The 24,723-nt window shown below is 41.7% G+C and overlaps 3 protein-coding genes across 3 annotated transcripts; 2 read left to right on the forward strand and 1 right to left on the reverse strand.

Moving 5' to 3' along the window:
- The first annotated feature begins 439 nt into the window (after positions 1 to 439).
- On the forward strand, positions 440 to 4,670 carry BCIN_04g00940 (hypothetical protein). Its single transcript, XM_024692353.1, has 4 exons — positions 440 to 737; positions 837 to 1,360; positions 1,417 to 1,558; positions 1,610 to 4,670. Exons 1-4 carry the CDS (start codon positions 643 to 645, stop codon positions 4,407 to 4,409), a joined length of 3,561 nt encoding a protein of 1,186 aa, XP_024548128.1. The 5' UTR covers positions 440 to 642; the 3' UTR covers positions 4,410 to 4,670.
- A 548-nt stretch (positions 4,671 to 5,218) lies between these two features.
- On the forward strand, positions 5,219 to 9,642 carry BCIN_04g00950 (hypothetical protein). The gene is made up of 2 exons (XM_001554353.2): positions 5,219 to 6,024; positions 6,074 to 9,642. The coding sequence occupies exons 1-2, from the start codon at positions 5,676 to 5,678 to the stop codon at positions 9,391 to 9,393; spliced, it is 3,669 nt and encodes a 1,222-aa protein (XP_001554403.1). The 5' UTR covers positions 5,219 to 5,675; the 3' UTR covers positions 9,394 to 9,642.
- Positions 9,643 to 18,681: 9,039 nt separating this feature from the next.
- BCIN_04g00960 (hypothetical protein) lies at positions 18,682 to 24,669 on the reverse strand. The gene is made up of 8 exons (XM_024692354.1): positions 23,383 to 24,669; positions 23,265 to 23,331; positions 22,994 to 23,207; positions 22,715 to 22,939; positions 22,440 to 22,662; positions 21,256 to 22,388; positions 19,396 to 21,208; positions 18,682 to 19,339 (listed from the first exon to the last, which is right to left on the reverse strand). Exons 1-8 carry the CDS (start codon positions 24,187 to 24,189, stop codon positions 18,800 to 18,802), a joined length of 5,022 nt encoding a protein of 1,673 aa, XP_024548129.1. The 5' UTR covers positions 24,190 to 24,669; the 3' UTR covers positions 18,682 to 18,799.
- Between the last annotated feature and the right edge of the window lie 54 nt (positions 24,670 to 24,723).

Genomic DNA, 24,723 nt, shown 5'->3' on the forward strand with positions numbered 1-24,723 from the left:
ATACCTCATTTTCCCATAGTAAATCACCTAAATCTGATCGTGTGTGAACGGACCATGAGCTTATCCGTTATCCCACGTGATTTACCTGAGTGTAGGTGACTTCGTGACAGATTTACACACAAATTTGAAAATCAATATTTTAAAGATCTAGATCTCAATCCAGAAAAATCCTAAAAATCTAAAAACTTTAGTATCTAGCTGAAATCATTTGAATTATATATGTACAAATTTTCGATAGATTCCATATATAAGAAAGTTATAAATATCATTTTTTTGAGGTTTTGGGTGTGAAAGGGTGGCCCAAAACAGGGGTGGCCAGAAATTAGGGTGGTCGACTTATTAGTTCATGTAGCCTCGACCGCTTACGAAATTGCCTCCGCGCTTCCATGTACACCCCCGCTCTTTTACGACCACAGACAACCCGTCGTCCATCAATCTTGGACCTAAAGGTAAAACCATAATGTAGAATACCACAACCCAGCATACCCTTCCTCAAATCCGTTTCTTTCTATCCCCATTCTGAATGATCTATTTATTCATTCAATTCCTCGAATCAAGACAGTCAACGCAAAGAGCGTTTAACAAGGGGTAGTTTGATTGCAATTCGAAGTGGTTGAGTGGTGCAAAGTTTATTGGGCCCCGATGGTTAAACCAAATGAGCCGGATTTCTATTTACCAATAATAAATCGTTTTCCAAAGAGAGGCTGTCAGCCTGCATATCAGCATAGCCTGCAAATGTAAGATGACATGTAATATACTCCACCCTCCGTTTTATGACTTCTATACAACAATTCCTCCAAGATTAATCTTTTCATATTTTTACTAAAAGAAATCAGTATTTCTATCGCTTCCTTAGTAAGCATGTCGGGTGTTGGCGAAGCAAGTCTCGTCCTTGGTATAATCTCGTCAATAATTGCAATTATCGATGCCACCAAGCAAATTTACGATGCTGTTGAAGATGAAGGAGGTCTCCCGGAAAATTTCAAGAAGTCATCGGCAAAACTGCCCCTCATCTCAAATCTCCTTAGGGATGCGGAAAGATATGTCGACGACATGACGAACGAAGTTGATAAGGCTGCTTTCCTACTTACCTTGGAAGGTTGCAAACTTCAAGCATCACAGCTCAAAGAATTATTTGAGAAGGTTATACCAGAAGAAGGTGCCTCAAGAATGGACCGATATGTAAAAGCTGCGCGAACAATCGGGAAAGGCGGCCGAGTAGAGAGTTTAATGAGTGGAATTTTGGATAGTCTACGTCTCTTAACAATGAAATTCCCACAAATCACGAAACCTGGAGACAAAAAGCTGTTGACAGAGGCCATTGCTGAAGTGCTTGAAATGGAGCCTTCCTTGCCTGATAGTAAGTCACTCTCTGTATCCCAACTTGGGCGTTTTTTTCTAATAAAATGACCTTAGAACTGAAACCGATAACTTTTATGCCTTTTGATCGAAACGATGGCCTTGTTGATAGAACTGAAATTTTCGAATCCTTGGACCAACTTCTTAGCCCTGCAATACAAAATCGATCAGTCGCAATCTGGGGTCTTGGTGGATGTGGGTGAGTGGGGAAATCGATTGTTACTTGTTATATTAGCTTACCGTTTTCTAGCAAAACACAGATTGCTCTGGAATACGCCTATCGCTGTCGAGATAAAAATTCGAGTTCCATTTTTTGGATTCGTGCCGATTCTGAAGCCACTTTTGTTCAGGATTATAGTGATCTTGCTAAGATCGCTAGACTATCATCAGATCTAAAAGCCGAAGACCTACTCGATGCAGTAAAACAATGGATTGAGAATCAAAAAGATTGGGTTCTTATTCTCGATAATGCGGATGATTTGAGGATATTTAAAGAATCTTATTCAACTTCCGAAAACAAGCAGGCTCATGATCCAAAACTACTACGATTTATACCACGGTCCCGAACAGGAAATATCATTTGGACTTCTCGCGATCGGAGAATTTGCGGCGATATTATACATATCCAGCGATGCATTGAGGTAAAAGCTATGGACAATGAACAGGCCATCGATCTCTTCCGAAACCTATCTGGGATACCCGATTTCACATCATCCAAAGATGAAAAATCAATCTTGGAACTTCTTGAGAGTCTTGGAAATCTTCCACTTGCAATCGTTCAGGCTGCTTCATATATTAGGAACACTAAAATATCCGTTCGGCAATATCTAAAATCTTTTGAGTCTGAGCAGTCGGATCTCCTAAGCGAGGAATTTCAAGACGTATATCGACCCGACTCGAATGTACCAAATGCTGTAATGCGAACCTGGCATATTTCAATGAAAAAGGTTGCAGAAGAAAGCCCTTGCAGCGAGAGAATCCTTAATACTATTACATTTTTTAATAATAAAGGAATTCCTTTCAAACTTATCGAAGAAGCTGCTGGTGCGACTTATAGCAACCATGAGATACTTCTAGCTGCTAGTCGGCTTAGCGATTACTCATTACTTCAAGCGCAAAGAGAAGTTGATGAGGAATTGCCAACTTACGAACAGCATCGCTTGGTACACCTTGCAACTCGTCGAGCATTATCAGAAGCACAGATTCTTTTTTTTTCAGGAGAAGCTCTAAAAATAATGACAAACTTATTTCCCGATGGTACATATGGAACTTGGAATGATTGTATTTTATACTTGCCACATGTCTTGAATATCTTGACGTTGCCACAAGTTGAGGGATATAAAAGTCAAGCGCCACTAATTTTGCAACGTATAGGTAGGTATTATTGGGAACAAGGTCACTCTGAGAAAGCTGAGCAGCTTGAGATCGAAGTTCTTGTATTACGAAAAGAGGTCTTGGGAGAAAAGCATCCAGATACAATCACAGCGATGGCGAATCTTGCATCAACCTGGCGGCAGCAAGGTTATTATGAGAAAGCCGAATCACTTGAGATCGAAGTCCTTGCATTACAAAAAGAGATCTTAGGGGGAAAGCATCCAGATACAATCTCAGCGATGGCGAATCTTGCATCAACCTGGTGGCAGCAAGGTCATTATGAGAAAGCTGAGCAGCTCCAGATCGAGGTTCTTGCATTACAAAAAGAGGTCTTGGGAGAAAAGCATCCAGATACAATCTTTGCGATGGCGAATCTTGCATCAACCTGGCGGCATCAAGGTCATTATGAGAAAGCTGAGCAGCTCCAGATCGAAGTTCTTGCATTACAAAAAGAGGTCTTGGGAGAAAAGCATCCAGATACAATCACAGCGATGGCGAATCTTGCATCAACCTGGCGGCAGCAAGGTCATTATGAGAAAGCTGAGCAGCTCGAGATCGAAGTCCTTGCATTACGAAAAGAGATCTTGGGAGAAAAGCATCCATTTACGATCTTTGTGATGGCGAATCTTGCATCAACCTGGCGGCAGCAAGGTCATTATGAGAAAGCTGAGCAACTTGAGATCAAAGTTCTTGCATTACGAAAAGAGATCTTGGGAGAAAAGCATCCAGATACAATCTTTGCGATGGCGAATCTTGCATCAACCTGGTGGCAGCAAGGTCACTCTGAGAAAGCTGAGCAGCTTGAGATTGAAGTTCTTGCATTACGAAAAGAGGTCTTGGGAGAAAAGCATCCAGATACAATCTTGGCGATGGCGAATCTTGCATCAACCTGGTGGCAGCAAGGTCATTATGAGAAAGCTGAACAACTTCAGATCGAAGTTCTTGCATTACAAAAAGAGGTTATTGGAGAAAAGCATCCAGATACAATCTTTGCGATGGCGAATCTTGCATCAACCTGGTGGCAGCAAGGTCATTATGAGAAAGTTGGACAACTTCAGATCGAAGTTCTTGCATTACAAAAAGAGATCTTGAGGGAAAAGCATCCAGATACAATCACAGCGATGGCGAATCTTGCATCAACCTGGTGGCAGCAAGGTCACTCTGAGAAAGCTGAGCAGCTTGAGATTGAAGTTCTTTCATTGCGAAAAGAGATCTTGGGAGAAAAGCATCCAGATACAATCTTTGCGATGGCGAATCTTGCATCAACCTGGCGGCATCAAGGTCACTCTGAGAACGCTGAATCACTTGAGATCGAAGTTCTTGCATTACGAAAAGAGATCTTGGGAGAAAAGCATCCAGATACAATCTTGGCGATGGCGAATCTTGCATTAACTTGGTGGGATCAAGGTCATTATGAGAAAGCTAAACAACTTCAAATCGAAGTTCTTGTATTGCGGAAAGAGGTTATTGGAGAAAAGCATCCAGATACAATCACCGCAATGACAAAACTTACAGAAATGAATCAACAGCAAATATACAATGCCGAAGAAGTAAGATCAAACATTACATTTCCTAGTCGGCTCAAAAAACGGATCAAAAATGCGATTAGATTTGGAAGGCCAAAGAACCAGAAGACAGGTAATGATGTGTTCAACAAGGAACCTGGATCAGGTTAATCACGTGCGATATGCATGCAGAAGAGTCAGTGGGTTTACACACTCACAATCCAATACGAGGTGGAAGAAGGACTCCTGTTTTCCTCTCTTCTCTTCTTCGGGTTTTAGGTTGGATACAAAATCGCGTTATTCATCACCTTCTTGGTGTTCCTTACACATATCAAACTTCTCAATACTGTAATATAATAATGTACCTACATAAACAAAAGAAAACAAGGTAGAGTCCATGTAATATATAGATATTTAATTTTTGTACTACCAAATAATAGCGTATGTCTAATAATAGTTAAGTATGGCGGTTTGAGCAGTGGGATTCTGCGGGATTGTCAGTCGCAGTTTTATTATTATTATCCAGCTTTGATTGTTGGCTGAGCCGCTCGGCCCTTGCACACTCATCACTCTCTTACATCCCCAGAAAACGGCGGTTCATCAATCTCGCTGGGGCAACAAGGGTGATCAAAAATGAGCCCTGTTTCTTGTGGCGCTACTAGCCACTGATAATACAACATTCTCTCGCTGCATCCTTATCATGAAAGTTCTTTTACTTTAGTGATAATTATAATAAATAAGTGTAGCTATGTTGAAAGTAGTGAAGTCGGATGATGATATTATAGATTGATCAGACGTAGCGCAAGAGTCCTCGCATTACAATATAATTGTGCGAATGCCGAACGTCTGATAATTATAATCTCTCTTTCAAGGCCAAGTGTAGAATTCGACGACATCAGATTGATGTTCCCACAACCCGATGATAGTATTGATTGAATCCACAACCTCCGGAATTACCCCGCGATCGCGAAACATTCATCGAAAATTGTAGTACGCACGCAACCAATTCAATCTCTCGAATGCAAGCTGCCATAGATTATCACAAATCTTATCGATATCAATTATGTGGTCCAGTAAGGATTTGCAAAGTGGTATTCTATTTTTGGTACTATTCAATACCAATCGTGGCATTCTACGATCGTGTGCATAATCAGGCTCGCAGCAGATTTGTTGTTCGGCAAGGCTCCGGTATCTCAACCTCATTTTTTCGTTTCTGAACAATACCTGTCAAATTCTTCAGACGATAGAAAGCTTACACCTTCAGTTTGGGCAATTTCACGACTTCTATGCTCTTTAGAGACAATACATCATACTATCATCATCGTTTCATTTCACACCAGAGCTCTTCCGCAACCGAATACGCTACTGAGACCGATTGGGTATACGCTCAATATCTATTGACAGAAAGGCTCAGCTTCTCCATAGGTTCTTTAGATCATGAAATTCTTCAGGCGCAACAAGCCGATTAATGACGCTGGCTCTGCCTCTGTTTCTAAGCCACGAACACTAAAGAGCGGACTTCGAAGCTATCTATCGAAGAAAGACCAAAAACCTCAGCCAAATGTGGGGTCCATACCCTCCGCTACCAAGGACAGCCCGGCTCAGGGCACGCCCCACAAATCGAATTCCCAATCTGCTACTATTCCTAGTCACCATCTACCGAGTGTTCACGAAGAGGAGAATATCAAGTCACTTTGGGACTGTGCATATGACGCCGTCAAGAAAGAGAACCCGGAGTTGGTGACGAAGTACGAGAAACTGCTCTCAACAGAGCTACTGGAGAAAGGTAATTACTCCCTACATGCTGTATGTTACTGCCACTGACCTAGACACAGATTCCGAGCCGGATGAAGATCCTCTGAAGCAAGCCAAGAAAACCTTAGACGAGACCGACAATATCATCGACTCTAAGCTGCTTAATCGCCGAGCGCAGTTGAAAGCTATAATTACATGTGGCCAGCAACGAATGGATGCTAGAAAAACGGGCTTGCAAGACACGATTGCGCATGGTGTAGAATTCGTGCTATGGGGAAAAGATTTGATTGGTGAAGCCGTCAAGGCATCCCCCGAAGCTTCCGTAGCTTGGGCAGGTGTCTGTATTATTCTCCCTCTCCTCACGAATGCCAGCACTGCAGATAAAGCAAACCGTGATGGATTCGCATATGTCACAACACGAATGAACTATTACGTTGCGCTTGAACCTCTACTGTTACAAGTCAGTCATGACTCTGCTAGTGTCACGGTCAACCAAAATCTAGTGCTCGAAATTAAGAAGCACATTATTGAGCTATATCAACACATCCTTGATTTCCAATTTCGAAGTGTTCTGCGATTTTATCGCAGCCATTACAAAAACTTTGGGCGAGATTCGATTCAACACGAGAACTGGTCTGATATGAAGACCGCCATCATTGGTCTCGACAAGAATGTATGCAAAGATTTAGGGCAGATGAACGCGCTAGCGTCGACACAAGAGTTGGAAAATCTCAGTATGAAAGCACACGAATCACTCTTGAGTATGCAGCAGCTTCTATCTATCGCAGAGGAGCAGCTTGTGGTCACCAAAGAAAATAGGGACATTTTATTAAAACAACTCCAGACGCAGGAAAACTTCGCCAAAAAGAAGTCCACACAGGAGGAGGAAAAATGTCACCAGGTATTCCGCTTGACAAAAGACAACAAGGACGAGAGCTATGAATGGTACAAGAATCGTGTAGAAGATCGAGTAGAAGGCACCTGTCAGTGGTTCCTAAATCACGAGCATTTCAAAGCATGGTTGAAACAAGATTCAGGGCCTTTACTGGTCACCGCGGATCCCGGCTGTGGAAAGTCTGTCTTAGCTAAATATCTGATAGACGATGGATTACCTAAATTATCATCAGCAACTACTATTTGCTACTTCTTCTTCAAGGACCAGGATCAAGACACCGTCAAACAAGCGCTTTGCGCACTGTTACACCAACTCTTCTCGCATAAGCCTTCCCTGATTCGACATGCTATGCCGGAGTTTCGCGACAACGGACCAAGCTTAGCAGGTATTACAGAATTGCTATGGAAAATCTTGGAAAAAGCTGGAGCCGATCCCGAGGCTGGACCTGTGATTTTCGTTTTGGACGCTTTGGATGAATGTGAAGGAAAGCAATTCGACGTCCTGGTTTCGATGTTAAACCGCCACATTCAAAAAGACAAGAAAGAAATTGGCAAAATGAAGTTCCTGTTGACTTGTCGCCCTTACGACTCGCTTACATCCCAGTTTCATGGGCCCGTTAATATTTTTCGTATACCGGGAGAAGAAGATTCAGAGAGTATCGGCAAGGAAGTTAGTTCTGTGATCATACATCGAGTTAACCAGTTGGGGGAGGAGAAAAAGCTTGAACCACACATCAAGGCCCATCTTCAAGAGGAATTGCTCAAGATCACCCACCGCACCTATCTCTGGGTTTACCTTGTATTCGATCATCTTGAGTCAATTACCTTTAAGAAAACTAATAAAGGTGTAGATGTCGCAATCAAAGCCTTGCCAAAAAGTGTTAATCAAGCATACGAGAAGATACTTAGCAAGTCTGAGAATTATCTGATGGTTCGAAAGGCTTTGTGTATAGTCTTAGCAGCCCATCGGCCTCTAACTTTAGCGGAAATGAATATTGCCCTCAACATAGATACTGTATCAAGACCTATAGAATATCCAGACCTGGAAACAGACGAGACCTTCAAAAGGACTCTAAGGAATTGGTGTGGATTGTTCATCTCAATACACCATAACAAAGTTTACTTTCTTCACCAAACTGCTCGGGAGTTTCTCCTTTCGGAATTATCATCACTAGCGAAGATTCAAACGGAGGGTTCATCTTGGCAAGGCTCTATAAGTACCCAAGAATCACATTCAGTTCTCGCGACAAGCTGTATACGGTATCTTGAATTATTTAATCATGAGACCGTAGTTTCACTAGATGAAGACGAGAGTACCTCTCTACACATGGATAGGGATATATTCCTCGATTATTCAGCCGAAAATTGGGCACATCACTTCCGCGAAGCTCGTACTAGTAGTGATGAGAAAATAGTAAATTCAGTATTCCAAATTTGTGGTCCGGATTCAAAGAGTTGCTTGATTTGGAGCAAGATTTATTGGAGTAGTAGATATTATGATTATACCGAATGTCATACTACAATAATAATAGCGTCGTATTTTGGGTTAAACGAGATTGTGAAATTGCTACTTGAAAGAGGTGCTGATATCGAATCCAAGGATAGCAAATATGGTCAAACACCACTATTATGGGCTGCTGAGAATGGGCACGATACAGTTGTGAAATTGCTACTCGAAAAAGGTGCTGATATCGAATCGAAGGATAGCGATTATGGTCAAACACCACTGTCATGGGCTACTAAGGATGGGCGCGATGCGGTTGTGAAATTGCTACTCGAAAAAGGTGCTGATATCGAATCGAAGGATAGCGAATATGGTCGAACACCACTGTTATGGGCTGCTAAGAATGGGCACGATACAGTTGTGAAATTGCTACTCGAAAAAGGTGCTGATATCGAGTCGAAGGATAGAAATGGTCAAACACCACTGTTATTGGCTGCTATAAATGGGCACGATGCGGTTGTGAAACTGCTACTTGAAAAAGATGCTGATATCGAATCGAAGGATAGTAGATATGGTCGAACACCACTATCTTGGGCTGCTGGGAATGGGCACGATGCGGTTGTGAAATTGCTACTCGAAAAAGGTGCTGATATCGAGTCGAAGGATAGAAATGGTCAAACACCACTGTTATTGGCTGCTATAAATGGGCACGATGCGGTTGTGAAACTGCTACTTGAAAAAGATGCTGATATCGAATCGAAGGATAGTAGATATGGTCGAACACCACTGTTATGGGCTGCTAAGAATGGGCACGATACAGTTGTGAAATTGCTACTCGAAAAAGGTGCTGATATCGAATCGAAGGATAGAAATGGTCAAACACCACTGTTATTGGCTGCTATAAATGGGCACGATGCGGTTGTGAAACTGCTACTTGAAAAAGATGCTGATATCGAATCGAAGGATAGTAGATATGGTCGAACACCACTATCTTGGGCTGCTGGGAATGGGCACGATACAGTTGTGAAATTGCTTGAGCAAGTGCAAGTTTTACTATTGTGAAATGATCGCCGACAGAAGAAGGAGCTAGTATCAACAAGGTATATAAGTTCCAATGGAATCGAGATTCATGCCCAATAGGGGCATGGTAGTTTAGTGGTATAGCTCTCTATCATTATTTTATATACCATTTCTCCGACTTTTCTACTTATTCTCTAACTAACTATTAAGTGTCTGAAGCAGAATGAAAGATTCTGTATATTTGTTATAAGATATGTTGTAATATTGATATCATATAATGAGCTTAGCTCATTACTTAATAAACTAGATTTCAATATATTCTAGGATATAGCAAAACAAAACAATTAATTATAGGCTATTAAAGCCTAAAAAACTTGTTTTGATATAAACTAGTTTATTAAGCAATGCTAATGTTGCGGTATGTCCTGTAACAAATCTATATTCTATTACTCTGAGATTTCGTTGACCCACTCTTTACTTCTTACTTTTAACCCTGATCACTTCCTAACTTCCTTTCCGCCATCAATCATCATGTATAAATACATTTTCTCCTATCACACTTGATATAAATTAAAGGACACACATGGTTCATATTATCGGCTAATAAAGAGAAAAAAAAAGATATACAATAGTTATTAGTCATAAGATTCAAAGAAAAACTACTACATCCTACTTTCAGTTCTCAACCTACCTCACCCAGTTACAAAAATTCAGACGCACTACCAGCTCGAGACTAACAGCAATACCTTCTGCTCTCGAAACAGTTACTTGATTTATATATCGCACTGACTTATTATCTATAAATAAAACATCTCTCGCCTTCAAACTCGGAGACTTCCCAAGTCGCTTTGAAGTTCTTGAGCTTTTTCGAAGGCGAATTTCTTTGAGTGAATAAATAAACTTTCGCTTTCTAATTGATCTTTTTAGGGCCATGATTGATTGAACTTGTATTTATGATGTTCATTTCATTGGAGGGAAGTCCTTCCATAAGTGATAAAATAGATGTTGACACCGGTTCCCAAATGTCTCTACAGACACTAGCAGATACTGATTGAAGCAGAGGAGGCTTAATAGCAAATACAAGCAAAGTTATCCTTGAGTGAATTTCGTTGATAGTGAGAAAATTGAAAAGCGTATGTAGCGTTTGTCAACTTTAAATGATAAGCGCTCAAACACGTCTGCTGTCTTTTCGTGCACACTCTTGCGTAATCTTCGTATAATCTTGTAGCTTGGGGTCGGGTAATTCATGTATTTCTACCGTGTGATGGCTCTGCATTGCTGTTGACTATTGCGTGCTGGGTGGGACTAGTCTTTTGATTGTTGGGGTTGATTAAGAGCAGTTCACCTCGGCGACGACGCGGCACTGTCGGAGCGTCTTTCCCCATGTCCTGATGCTCTTATATATATTCGGGGGAGGGGAGGAGATGGGAGGGGTTCTCATTTTTGGGCATCTTGTTGTAATTTCTCGTTCAATGAATCAGACATCCGCAGTGGAAATAGCTTTTTTCCTGTCCAGTTTTCTTTCTTCGTTCCTGTGAGATCTGTGGATGCTTAGCAAGTTTTCTCTTTCCCTCATGAATGTCGATGGTGACCGCGTTGGAGCTGGTACTCGAAGGTGTCGATGTTTTTGTGGAGGGACCCGCTGATGATCTTGATGCGAATTTCATTTGATTTGGAAATAATTTTTCTGGGGCCCGAATAAAGTTCTCGGCGTTTTGAGCTGCTGCTTTCAATTATCCGTGTGAGCCCGGAACGTTGCCAATGAAGTCCATATCGATTCTTGTGGGGATGGGCTGTGTCAATTTCATCTGATATTGGGCTGCCACTGCTTTGTCCTCGCTACATCATGCTGCATCTCATACAATAGATTCAGAGAATTGTTTCAGTCTGAACTCATTGCTTATCTCTCATTTTGGCATTAGCTATTCGAAGATTCGCTTCCGATCCTGCGTTAGTTGGTCCAGATTACTGAAATAATCAGGCTTTGGGCAGGCTCCAGTTGTGAAATCTTGTGGGATATTTGACGTTTCCTTGGATTCATGCCAATCGAATCCTCTTTTTTATCGGACCAGTATTATAGTTGCGTGTGATCACCGCTTGTTCGGAAAGACCCTGTATGTCCTTGAGGGCAAGGTAGTTCTCTATCTCCACGATTCATGGTCGGAGGTCTCTCTTTCCTCCTTCTAGCAAGCAGGGTGCCTTTGAACTCTCGATCCCTGGTGAAATAGCTTGCAGTGTGTGCATGAGTGATTTTTTCTCCAATTGTCTCGAGTGGGCTCCCGATTCCCGCCGGGAGCTGGTGAATTGATTGAAGTTCGGGATCTACCTGGGAAACTCTTTGGGGCGATTGGCTGCTTGTATGCACTGGTTGTGCTATTAATTTCTCCATTGCTGACAGCCGCTCCTCCCTCTATCCTTCGATACTTTTTCTTTCATGTTTGATCTCTCGACGTTGTCGAGCAATCATCACTTGAAAATTGGTAGACATGTTAGACTGTGGGGAGGATTGTGAGATCCGATTTCCTAGGAGATTTCCAAGAGGACTTGATTGTTCTTATAGGATGGCATGCTCGTTCAAACTTGGGGTGTTACCGGGGTGCGACCATGATAAGCTAAGGGGTGAGCTCGGCAAATTGGATCTTGGAGGTCCGGGCGTTCTTGAATCCGAGGGATGGTCTGCGTGGCTTCCTACTCTGGCTTTTTCGTTTTGTCCTTCTTGTGTTTGGTTCTTCTTCATTTGGATGTTTCTCAATCTCCACAACTCGAGGACTTTGTATAGGATCTTTTCCAGGTTGAGGTTGGCGTCCCGCCAGTCTTCGAAGGGGTTTCATCTTGGCGTTTTGTCTGAGGAATTTGGACCACTTATTGTCTGGGGATTCGCTAGTGGTAGGTGGTACACTGTGGTTGGTCAATTGTACGATTACGGTGCCACCTCGGCGGCGAGAGTGTTTGTTTCTAGTTCTCTGAAAGTAAAGAGTGAGGTCTTTTCTATTGTCGTATCGCTACTTGACAGGCCTACTCCATTAAAAGATAGAATATAGTATGAGATGCCATGGAAAGAGTCAATGTGGCAATTGTTTTTCTCGGTTCTCATTTTTTCTCATCTTATTCCCTCGTCAATTCAAACAAGACTCGGTCAATAGATTGCTACTTCTCTCTCAGTTCAGTTGCTTGGTGGTTGGCTACCGCCGCGTGCTCGGCGCCATTTGGAAAACAGCTTTCGAAACCATAATGATTGAACTTTGTTGTTTAGAAATACCATAGAAGTTCATTGATATCGGCCGTGTAAAACAACTACGAAACAAGTGATATTCATGGTACGATACGCATAGCAACGTTGATTGTGTCCATTTCAACTTCCTGGACTACCACGACCTGAATATGACATGCAACATACCTCGGAAGCGCTATGTTCATTTTAAGATCTTTATCAAATATCCCAGAACAGGAGTCGCCGCCTCCGCTGTTCCAAGATTATCAACTTGGCGAAGAATAGTAGGTTTATCTTTATATCTTGGGTCTTCTTTGCATGAATTGTTTGGATCGCGCCTCCAAAGAGATCTTTAGTTGGTCCAGGATCTACCCCCTGTGAAGCCAGCCTTTTGTTACTTACCTCCTCCATGTTATTTCCAGAACATGCTTCGTGTTCCTCGGTTGCAATTTCCTCACTGCCTGCATGCGCAAAGAGCAAAGCGGACCAAGCTTCCTCCCTGCAGAAGATGGCTCTTTTGAAAGGCTGGTTCGCTCTCAGTTTTTGATGGCGGATTTTTATATCATTGTGTTGGATGATGGTGACGCAAATCAAGATAAGGGCGCTGTCATCATATCATGGCAGAAACTCACATGTATGATTGTTTGCACAACTTACCCAGTTGGTCCACACGTTTTTCTTAACGCGTTCCCCCAAGATTCTTCGGGGTTTCCCAAAACCTTTGGTTACAGATAAGTTCTCCCAATCTTGGTCCCGCTAATCTTTCATAGATGATCCTGCCTCGAAATCAAAGCCAAAAAGCGTATTGATATTTTGTAATCATCATATGCATGGGACTCAACTTTTAGATCGGCAACCCGCCGACCGCGTCCTTATTCCCAACGAATATTTTTCTTTAAGAAAAAACAAAACCATCGCTTTGTATTTGCTTTCACAAACTCATCCACTCTCCAGCCGCCACAAATCGGTACCAACACATAATTAGGGGCAAGGAAAAGGTCATGGCAAAGGATGGCGAACATTGAAAGCGAGGAACACCAGGAAAAAATACTGTAAAGAAGAAGCAGATTGCCAACAAGGAAAAATCCCCAACTCCAGCCAAACGCAACGACTCGGATGTGTCGAAGGTCGAGAGCATTGATGAGGCTTGAGCCAGCGCTACGTCTTGTTCACAGAGTTAGTACAACTCAGGTCTCTTCTTCACTCAGTATTTGCCATAAATCTAACTTCTCGCGTGCAGCACGATGGGTATTGTTGGTATCACCATGGGGATGGTGAAGTCAATATAGTACTATGGTTCACACTGTTGTAATATTGCTTAGGGTTCTAAAGCTAGGACTACGAAACGTATTGCTGTAGTGCCGAAAGTCGCTAGCACGGTCATATGATCCCTATCCCGACAGATTGATATACCCTGGAAGAATGTTAGAGGTTATAACTATATTTTAAATTTAAAGATACTTATTACATATATAAACTTAAGATAATTCGAGCAAGCGAGCTAGAAATACCAATAGAACAGCCGCTAATATAGCCGCTAATGTATAAAATTTAGCAATCTCGAGACCGCATTCTTCCTGAAATCGATTATTCGGAAGACGGCGTTCTTCATGAAGCCGATTATTCTCGAGACGGCGTTCTTCATGAAGTCGATTATTCTGGAGACGGCGTTCTTCATGAAGTCGATGGCGTTCTTCTTGAAGTCGATTATTCTGGAGACGGCGTTCTTCATGAAATCGATTATTCTGGAGACGGCGTTCTTCTTGAAGTCTTGTAATCTCAACATGGTGCTGTTGATATATTCCAACCAATTCGCCAAGGTTGACCATTTCGTCACTATCAGATAGATATTCTTCTTCTTGTTCTTGTTCTTGATCACGAACAACTAGAATTTGGCTTGGATCTGATGCCTTGAAGTTATTAGCAAACATGATATCGATTGAAATTAAACACAAGAAGGATAAAGAGGTATTGTAATATTCTTGAAGTTTGTGTAGTTGTTCAGATTTGTTTGTGATGGGTTTGAACAGAAACATTTTTACATTATATACTACATACCTAATAATGAGATAAAGGTTGAACCCTTAGTGTATAAGGGGTATGGGTATGTGAAGTTGTTTATTCAAAAGTCACCTGACAAAAAATAATATTTCTATGAATCTAAAATAATAGTTCTTTACTAGTTTGAATCGTTTTGGTTAGTAGCTACTGTATTGATTTCAAAGATGAGCTGTAATAGCACACACTAACTTCTAATACATCTCGATTTTCATGATTTCTTATTTGGTATACAGAACCGTAGATATTTAAATATAGATGAATGCCTTTAATTCAATGGTTATTGTACTGTAGGTCTAAGCGAATGCGAAAATGCCTAGCTTTTTCAATGTCCCTTATTTAAGACGGTGTGAACGAAGTGAATGACTTCAATTCAATTACCACTGTAATATAGCTACTGTAGCAAAGCCCTAAGCGAATGCGAAAGAGACTAGCTCTTTTAGTAAGTCTTTATAAGACCTACTACTTTCAATACGTAGCTAGCTCTTTAGATAGAATACAATCAGACATACAGGACCTACGCAATTCGTGGGTGCTACGTCTTCCGTATCCTTCTCGTACCAACAAAGACCTATACAATAGCTAGCACTTTACATAGAATACATCTTCGATAATTGAGACCTACTAACTTTCAATCCTGCATCATCCACATCCTCTTCATATCTACAACATATATTGCTATTAATCCTAAAATACAAAAATATTTTGTATCAAATGAGATGATTAGTAAAATAAGCTGCGGGGGGTTATCTCTGCTTAGAATATTGCAAGACCGAGCCGACTCTAATGTCAACCGGTGAAATTCAGGGCATGATTCCATTTGATGGAATTGCAGATCCGCAGTTCGTAGCTCTATATCAATCCAAAGTTGAATCGTTCAATTTCTTGCATACTAGCTCCGACATGACATACAGCGTGAATATTGTATGTCGTTTCTTCACGAATGCCTCTCCAACTCATATGGAACACTTCGATCGTCTCTTCAGATATATGGCAGGAACATCAAATACACTGTCATATATGATGGGAACACAGATAGCCACAAGTACCATGGAGCTGAAAAGATCAAGATCATCGGCGACAATCAGGGTAGCTTGGCTCTCGCAAGAATCCCGAGATTCATCAACACATGAAGTACGTAGCTGTGAAATATCACTACATCCGTGAGCAGGTAGCTATCATGAACTGCTGAGAATGGGCACGATGCGGTTGTGAAATTGCTTAAGCAAGTGTAAGTTTTACTATTGTGAAATGATCGCCAACAGAAGAAGCTAATACCAACATGATATATAAGTTCCAATAGAATCGAGATTCATACCCAATAAAAGCATAATAGTTTAGTGGTATAACTCTCTATCATTATTTTGTGTGCCTTTTCTCCGACTACTCTACTTACCCCTAATTAACTATTAAGCGTGTGGATCAAAATGATAGATTCTGTACATTCATGCAAGGATTATTCAATATCGCAGAATAATGTTTTATGTACTATTCCCAGGTACTAGTACTTGGCCCGCTTGATCTATTCCCAATAAATTTAAGGATTAAATGGCTTACTAGAGTTACAGGGGTATGGGAGAAGGAATAAAACCGATAGTTTATTTTTCTCATAGAACGTGTCACTACTTGCAGTAAGGGCAAACTACTCATCCATAATACCCCATCATTACCATAGTATCGGCAATTATTTGGGGGCTCTCGGATTCTATAGCGATAATACAGATGATCAAACCGGAACGGATGACGGTGGTGTGCAGTGCAGGTCTGTGACGCTGTCCAAGAAGACTTTTTAAGTTACACTTACAAGATAGGTTTTTTGAATAACAAGGCAAAATTTTTGTTGTACAAGGAACTCATGTCATGACAGCTTATAATAAAGAAAAGATATAAGGGAAACCTTGTATGATTCAGGTTTATTTATTCATCTTGTCTAATGTAAATCTCTTTTCCGTGTTTGCAACGTCGACCATCACTCATCTGTAATTTATTAATTACTATAATTAAAGTTATAGTTCTATGGATCTTCAACAAGGTGACCAAAATAATAATCACAGCGGTTTAAACTGCTGATCTCTTACTGTTGGTACGAGAAGGATACGGAAGACGTAGCACCCACGAATCTCGTAGGTCCTGTATGTCTAATTGTATTCTATCTAAAGAGCTAGCTACGTATTGAGAGTAGTAGGTCTTATAAAGACTTACTAAAAGAGCTAGTCTCTTTCGCATTTGCTTAAGGCTTTATTACAGTTGTTATATTACAGTGGTAATTGAATTGAAGTTATTCACTTCGTTCACACACTTACTAAGCCCAAAAAACTGTCGTCAATCTTGTTTGCACCTACTATCCTATCACATCACAGATATCACTCTACCTCTACCTGTTTACCCTAAGACCACACACCTTTCTTCTTCGGCTTTATATATAGATCAGGAAGAAACCCTTGAAAGTTCGATTTGGAAGAAGACATGAATACGAAATGCAATTTCCAACAGTCGTGGGCTAGGAAAAGAATGACAACTATTCAAAAAGCCATTGATCCGCCACCCGAATTGAACTGACCACCATTAAATTGTTTTCCACCATTGGTATAAAATTGGCCTGAGAAGTCGTGGACTTGATTCCCACTTTCACTTTCACTTCCAGTTTCTCTTCCTCTTCCACTTCTGTACTCCCACACCCTCCCGCTTCGTTCTCGATTCAAGCTTTGATCTATTGACAAATCAGTATAATCATGCTAATGAAATACCAAGTAAAAACATAAAACTCCAGGTATATCATATCAATCTACTCACTTGAACTCATCGGCTCCAAATCCTTCACAGATTGTAGAGGAATCAACAATAAAAGTTATTTTGCACATGCAGTAGCTACGGCAGTAGCTACGGCAGCAGCTACGGCAGCAGCATAAGGTTGCCATTTCCAATTTCTCGTACCAATCTATATCGTCGCTGACGCCCCTCATAACCAAGCATGGAAAACCATCCGTGTATCCAGCAGGCTCTATCTCGAAATAGATCACGTCTTACTTCTTCGCTCATTTGTCCCGCTCCTGCGCGTTCTTCATAACCGAATTTCCGGAAGCAATTTTTTAACAGTGAATGTTGAGATACATGCTTCTACGACGATCTAGTTGTAATCTTACAACCGCGCCTTGCTCGAAACATGCAGCACATAAAGGATTATCGTCGACACGATCGAGCGTTTTCTTGAATAGAAGATCATTCTTCGCGCCTGGATACTACCATATTTTGTTTTCGTCGTCTTCGTCGACGACGAAATCCACACTAATGTTTTTCCAAGCTTGCATAATTAAAGTGGCAATATCCTCAATAATCTAAATAAAGAAGTCATTTGTATGCCTGCAGATCTGAGAAGCTTTAGCGGTTTGTTCAACGCGCCCTTTCTATCTTTTCCCCCTTTCCCATATCGTATTGCACAACACCACCGCCAGTATCCTATGCCATAGATACCACCACATCCCCAAGACGGATATCATTCCACGTACTGGGAATACCTCCGCCAATGCCCACCATAAGACCAAAAGAACATTTCAAAACTTGTGCATCATATCTTTCGCAGCCGTGGCCGCTGTTGCGGTGCCATGCTCTGGCAAAAATTGATAAACAGACAAGTAGAAGAGGCTTGCCTGTTGTTACTTAGATCCTTTCAGTACTCGTGTTGGGATAATGAACACGGGTTACTTCTTATTAGAGGCAAGCCCAGCTGTGGGGATCCAAATTATTGAAGTTTGCCTGGTCAAAACAAGAGGGAATTGCTACTTCGACAAAAGCTATTGTGCTGTATTTTTTCTTCTACTCTAGTAGCATAGATCTCTAGACTAGTACAGAGAGTCTCACATCCTATTAAGGCTGAAAAAGATGGGCTCGGAGAAATGATCGATTGGCCTTCTCAAGACCTTGATATGTGGCTTCGCGTATCTCAACTTCAAGACCGAGATTCAAAAGGCTGCCCCAAAGAAGGTATTAGCTTATCACATATTGCAGCCGAACATAGATTGCCTAGATTAGTAGAAATTATTTGCAGAAGCACTAAGAAGCAGTGGGAAACATCCGTAGAGATATTCTACTATTCCTATTTGATTTGAAGAAATTCTTAACATACACTTCACATATTACCAACCCTATCTTGGAAAGAAATTCAACAGTCTTGAGTCTAGACTATGATATGACGACACTTGTTCTACTGATCTGCATGCCAACATGTGTTTGAACAGCAGTCGAAGCAGTAGAATTGATACCATTTTTGGCAGTAGAGGATTTGAGGTCTTTCTGCTGAACTTTTTTCGCAACAACGACTTTACGTTCCGCTGCGCTGATAATTTGCTTACGTAGATTGTTAACATCGAATATCCTCGCCTCTACCTTATTATCCTTAACCATAAACATCCAGGACTCTACACCATGATCCAAATTTTTATTACCCTGGCGACAATGTCGATGAAATCCTTGAGCCACAGTATCTGCATGGTAGTCAGGCTCTAAGAAGGCGACCGATATCGCTGATGCTAAAGTCAGCCCTACGGCAAAGGATGAACTAGTCGAAACAATGTATCTGGCGGTTCGCTGATCCTCGGCTGGTACTTTGGAATCGACATCAATATAAAACCTTGCCAACGCAGCGTTGATTTTAGCTTGACCCATAGGTTTGTATAAGAAAATAATATCCGCAGGTTCGATTTCAAGGATGTGTACCATCCACTAAAACTCTTTGATTAGTGATTCGTCATAATTCCACGAGTAGAAGTTGAGCATACCAGATACATGATGTAGGCACCCGCAAAGAAATACGAACAGAAGACTTGTCGTGCCAACTTCTTTTCAGCATCTCTAAAGTATTTATATTTGTTGATCTTTTTCTCAATCCCACGAAGCTTGCCCGAAGATGCAACAATTTCCTTCAAATTGTTGAAGTACGGATCGGTATCCGTCTCCTGTTTCCATTCTGGGTCTTTGCCTGTGCTTTTCACTACCCATTCACCCTCTGTCAGTTTCAACGGTATGCCTTCGTCATCGGTAAGGTCCATGAGTTTTGGGAAGGATGCGCACAACCGAGAACGATAGTAGATGTTAACATTAGTCTTGTCTAATGACTCATATCCTTTGAGATGGCCATGTCTCGCTTGATATCTCGCTCGACGTATGTTTTCTCTCCTTTCTAATCTCTTAGATTCTTCTTGACCAAGAGAGTCAACCCTAGAGGTCCAGTATGATCCATTATTGCATTTGATGTTGGAGTAGAGATTTCGTGGTACAATGACAGGTTTCTCGCCAAGAAGATCGCTGTTCGTAGTCCATCGAATCATAAGATTCTCTACCAATGGACTGAACTTCTGAGTTATTTCATGAGAGACATCTTGAGTATTGATAGACCTGCTGTCAGTCCATTTCTTCCATTTTTCACCAAGATCCTGCAACTCGTTATGCATCCAATTTTGCAAAATTGCATCCTCCCTCCAGCGATCACGACACATCAATTGAACAAAACCGGAAATATCCAATGGTCCTGTCGTCAAAGGCGTACCACTTAACAATACTAATGCGATTCGATGATAAACTTCGTGTCTACAATCACGTAGCAATGTCGCTTCGTTCTTGATATATTGCCGCCTCTGAATATCCTGGATAGCTCTGATAGATTCCGTCCTTCGAAGCTGGAATTCATCTTTGAACAAAAGAGAAACAATACATGACTGATAAGCTGGTGTTTCCCGTCTTTGTCGCTGGGGTTTGGTAATATAGCGTTCCCCTTTTTTATTGACAGCTTCTTTACCTGGTGGCTGGTACCACCATGTTTTCGTATGCTGAAATTTATTCAAGAACTGGCTGGCAAATGAGTCTGGTGTGGTGATAACAAATACATGACCATTTTGGAGGCGTGGTGTATAAATTGACGGCGTCTTCGGCTTTTCGGACTCCTGCAAAGATTCATCTCCATCGCTTTGGTAGACTTCTTCCTGAATAATCTCTTCACCTTCCAACAGATCCTGCGTACGATCATTCAATTGATCACCTCCACTAGCATTAGAAGTACCATGTGCTTTAACCAAAATCTGATCAGAAATGCCTTTGAAGCATTCTGTATGCTCGGCCTTCCAAACATTCAAAAGACCGAGGGGAACGAGAGCAACAGTAACGCCTAGTCTCTCTTTCAACCAGTGGTTTGGACTGTCAGGAGAGCAAGGGCAATCGAAGCCATATGTTTTATACATCTGCTTATTTGCTGGGCATTCGCCATGTGCAGTATGGGCCTTCGAATTGGCACTTATGTCAGCCCACATCATATTGAAGATGTGTTGAATCCAGTGGACCGCGAGTGCCATAGTAGTTTTTCCAATACCCATGATGTGACATAAGAAAATAGACCCTGCAATTCCATGAATTTGACGAAGACTATACCATACACCATGAAGTTGACAAGGTAGTAGTCGATGCCCAAACCCGCCAGGAACCTTAACACAGTATACTGGTTTCTTTAGAGTGGGCTTATGATGGATAAACTGACATACTTGAATCCAAATTTGCTCGTTGAAATGCATACATGCTTCAGAGTCGCAGCCTGCTTGTAACCTAGAAAAATTATTTAATGAGCATGCGAGAGCTCAAACATTACACACCTGGTCAATTCGTCGCGTTGAAGTTGATCGATATATTCCGACATTGCAGCATCATACTCGACCTCATCTTCAAAATCCTCCCTATCTGGCTTTCCTGTGGTCTCATTCAAATCGGAAATATTTTTCAACATGGTTTCGGGATTGATAAGAACACTTTCCTCTTCTCCATCCTCAAACATCTCTGATGGCGATTTCTCAAGTTGTTTTTCCAAAGATTTTGAGCTTGGAGATTGGACTTCTGGGACCAAAATGGTAGGCGCTAGTGTATCCTTCACCAGTCTTTTCTCAACTTGCGGTTGTATTAAAGGTTCATTCCTCGCATTTGTATGTTGAGAAGATAGAGTTGAGTTTTTAGCCTTTTTCTTTTCGGGTTGCTCTTCCAGTTGCTCAGGTCCCTGTCGTTTGTTACTATTTGACATCGACGCTGCCTTCGTATTATGGAGGGCAATGGATTTTGAGGTTGGGCGTGGTGCGACAAGGCCTGGAAGAAGGTCTTCGTTCTCGGAGTTGAGTTGCTCAACTTTACGTTCGTCGTTATCATTATAAGTCTCTTTCTCTTTACCTTTCTCTTTCATTCCTATTGATAGAACTTCGTTGTCTTCGTCGTTCTGCTCCACGGTCCAATCATCAACAGCATAAGATTGCTGTATCACTCCGACGAGATCTGTATGTAAAACTCGGTATACCATTCGCATATTAGTTTGAATATCATTGGAATTGTTCAGGTCCTGATCATTCGAACGAACGGCACACCAAAAGTCAATCCCAATGCCTGTGGTTTCGGCAAAAATGGTCCAATTGACATTGTAGAATCCATTGACTGGGACCAATTCGCTGGCGATAAGTAAGGGATTGGGGATGCTAGGACTGAAGTCGATTTCGAAGTTGATTTCCTCTGTTTTGGGCCTTGCACTCTGATATGACCAACCTCTTTTCCCTGCACCACTATTCGCGATATCGTCTTCGTCGTTATTCATCACTTGCGATGAGTTCATACTTGGACAAATAAATACCATTATAGGTACTTTGTAATCTGTGGCTTGGTTTGCCACAGATCCCTCTTCATCAAAGAATTCCGACATCTTAATAAAGGGCATCTGGTCAATAGAGCCGTTAACAATGCAATTTTCCCCCTAGTCAGTATTTAGCATTCGACTCCCAAAAATTGGGATTCGGCAACATACTGGTTGGGCCCACCACTGAATGGTCTTTACTTGCTTTTCTTTTTTCATCTTGCCATTTTCATTCATAATATAGTCATTCACAAGATCTGCTTGAGGCAAATTGGCGTGCTTTTTCTTATCATAGTATTCCTTCCTTGCAAGGCCTATCCAGTAATGGCTTTTTCTAATCGACATAACAGATGTGACTGCCCGGATTACAGCCCCATAAGCCACGATTGTCGCACTGTTCACAGTCAGATACCGATAGACCAGTTCAGCGGGTGATATATGCCAACCTATTGCAATCTCCCAAGAGTATAAGTTTTGTATTGCGAAAGAAAGGGTTTTTGAGAAAATCTTTTATACATGTTTGCAAAACAATAGAATTGCTAGACCCTCCCATCAAGAAAAATTTTGAAGGTGGGGAGCAATCAGGTCGTGCATGATATTTCTCACATTGTTCGGCGAGGAAAGTTGTAGTGAGATGCATCCATTCATTGAACCAAGATTTCATTTGATCTCTAATACAAAAAATAGTAATTAGCAATGGTAAAGATGTAGCAAGGGAAGGTCACCTTGTAACTGTGATCTTTTGTCCACAGATGCGATACGCCCTATCAACTTCCTTCCCCGACTGTCCTATGTACGCATGCATACTTCTGACAAAACTCTCTTTTAAAATGGCTAGCTCTGATTCAAAGTAATCGAGATCGTTTGACTCTTTCTTACATTGGTTACGGATGTGCGACTCCCAAAGCTGTAGAACAGTCCTCGACCCTGCGAACAATGCTAACAAAAATGTCAGTAAGACTTCTCACTTTTACAAGGCTTGAAAGAATGACTGACCGGCGGGTGGCATGATTTCTTCAACTTGAGTCGGGTCACTAGACATTTGACGACAGATGCTGAAATCCTAGACTTCTATTCAGTAAGATATTGGTGAATGATGGGGAACTTTACGAACAGATGTCCCTTTACCAACGTCAAATGTAAAGAAAACATCGCCATCCATCATTCCTGATTGCTCTGGCGATTGGTGTATCAGTCCTGCAATCGAACTCTCTATCTCTGATTGCAGCAAATATCTGCCAATAAGAACCGGAGAAGCATCGAGAGCAGAAGTATACAATGTGATGCTATCCTTGTTCCAATTAGACGGAACAGTAAAAACCCAGATTGGATCTCCATTAAGATCGTCTTTAACAATGTTCGATGTCACCAGCTGCGCAAGCCAAAGGATGTAATCAGCTAGCATCCAGATCTCTGGGTTGGCTGCCAGCGCAGTATCACCATATCGCGTCGTAAGATAAGGAATCTTGAGTGCAAAATTTCTGAGAGCCTCTTTTTTGTCTTCTGCTTCTGGTCCAGAATACAATGCTTCTTTGATCCTATCAATAACCACTGCACCAGTCTCATCGCCTACAGGGTCGACTTCGTATCCATGTTGAGCTTTGGATTCATCAGTTTCGCCAGGGATATGAGCGCATACAGTCGGGACTTCTGTTGTGAGCTCCGGTCGCTGATTTGGGTTACTGGAATAGCGATAAAAATGGGTCGGTTTGATGCTTTCCAAATTCGTGAACTCCCCCGACTCGACCTGGATGTTGCCATGGTTTATGCATGTGTTTCCGGTACCAAAATCGCATGCTAATACCTTGTAAATACCGTCGGAAGGGAAGTAATTTCGTAACGCAGCTGGAATGCGACCTTTCAGACTTGATCCTGATTGGCCAGTCATCTTTGGCGCTGGTGTATTTTGACTTTGTGTCATTTGATATTTGGGAAGGGGGGAGGCTTATAAGAGAAGGAAAAGAGGTCGGGCAATTGTATGTGAGCTATGATGACTTGGTAGCACAGTACTCTAACTCACACGTTTTCAAAGGTGCCCACGCAAACAACAGAGCCTGTCGTGATATATCAGTAGAGTGGTATAGAATTGCATAGGACCAAGAATGATAGGCTATCGTAATTACGCCCTGATGTCTTGAGAGCTCTCAAAGATAAGAAAAGTGTAGCAAGGCTGGTGGCAAGGCTGGTGAACGAGTTTGTGGTGCAGGTGAGAGGTCATCAATCGCAATCAATAGAATAGGAATTTTCAGAGCGCGTGTCGCGAGATCCAGTCGAACCACACAGTCAAGTGGACTATCTGCCCTCTTAATATTGCGACTGAAAAGAAACGAGATGACCGAGATCACAGCGCTACCGTCTTGAAAAAAGTTCACGGTGCTTCATTTGTCGGAGTGTTGTGATCAATGCTGGGAAAGGAAAATACGGCGTGCGCTTTGAAATGCGGAAGATCAAACGC

Source organism: Botrytis cinerea, chromosome 4, assembly GCF_000143535.2.
Source record: "Botrytis cinerea B05.10 chromosome 4, complete sequence".
Lineage (NCBI taxonomy): Eukaryota > Fungi > Ascomycota > Leotiomycetes > Helotiales > Sclerotiniaceae > Botrytis > Botrytis cinerea.

Coding starts and splice junctions, on each gene's coding strand:
- BCIN_04g00940 (XM_024692353.1), top strand. CDS start 643: ATGGTTAAACCAAATGAGCCGGATTTCTATTTACCAATAATAAATCGT. Junction 1,361..1,416: donor GGAGCCTTCCTTGCCTGATA/GTAAGTCACTCT, acceptor AAATGACCTTAG/AACTGAAACCGATAACTTTT. Junction 1,559..1,609: donor TGGGGTCTTGGTGGATGTGG/GTGAGTGGGGAA, acceptor ACCGTTTTCTAG/CAAAACACAGATTGCTCTGG.
- BCIN_04g00950 (XM_001554353.2), top strand. CDS start 5,676: ATGAAATTCTTCAGGCGCAACAAGCCGATTAATGACGCTGGCTCTGCC. Junction 6,025..6,073: donor AACAGAGCTACTGGAGAAAG/GTAATTACTCCC, acceptor ACCTAGACACAG/ATTCCGAGCCGGATGAAGAT.
- BCIN_04g00960 (XM_024692354.1), bottom strand. CDS start 24,189: ATGACACAAAGTCAAAATACACCAGCGCCAAAGATGACTGGCCAATCA. Junction 22,940..22,993: donor CAAAAGATCACAGTTACAAG/GTGACCTTCCCT, acceptor TTTTTGTATTAG/AGATCAAATGAAATCTTGGT. Junction 22,389..22,439: donor TTCAGTGGTGGGCCCAACCA/GTATGTTGCCGA, acceptor AATACTGACTAG/GGGGAAAATTGCATTGTTAA.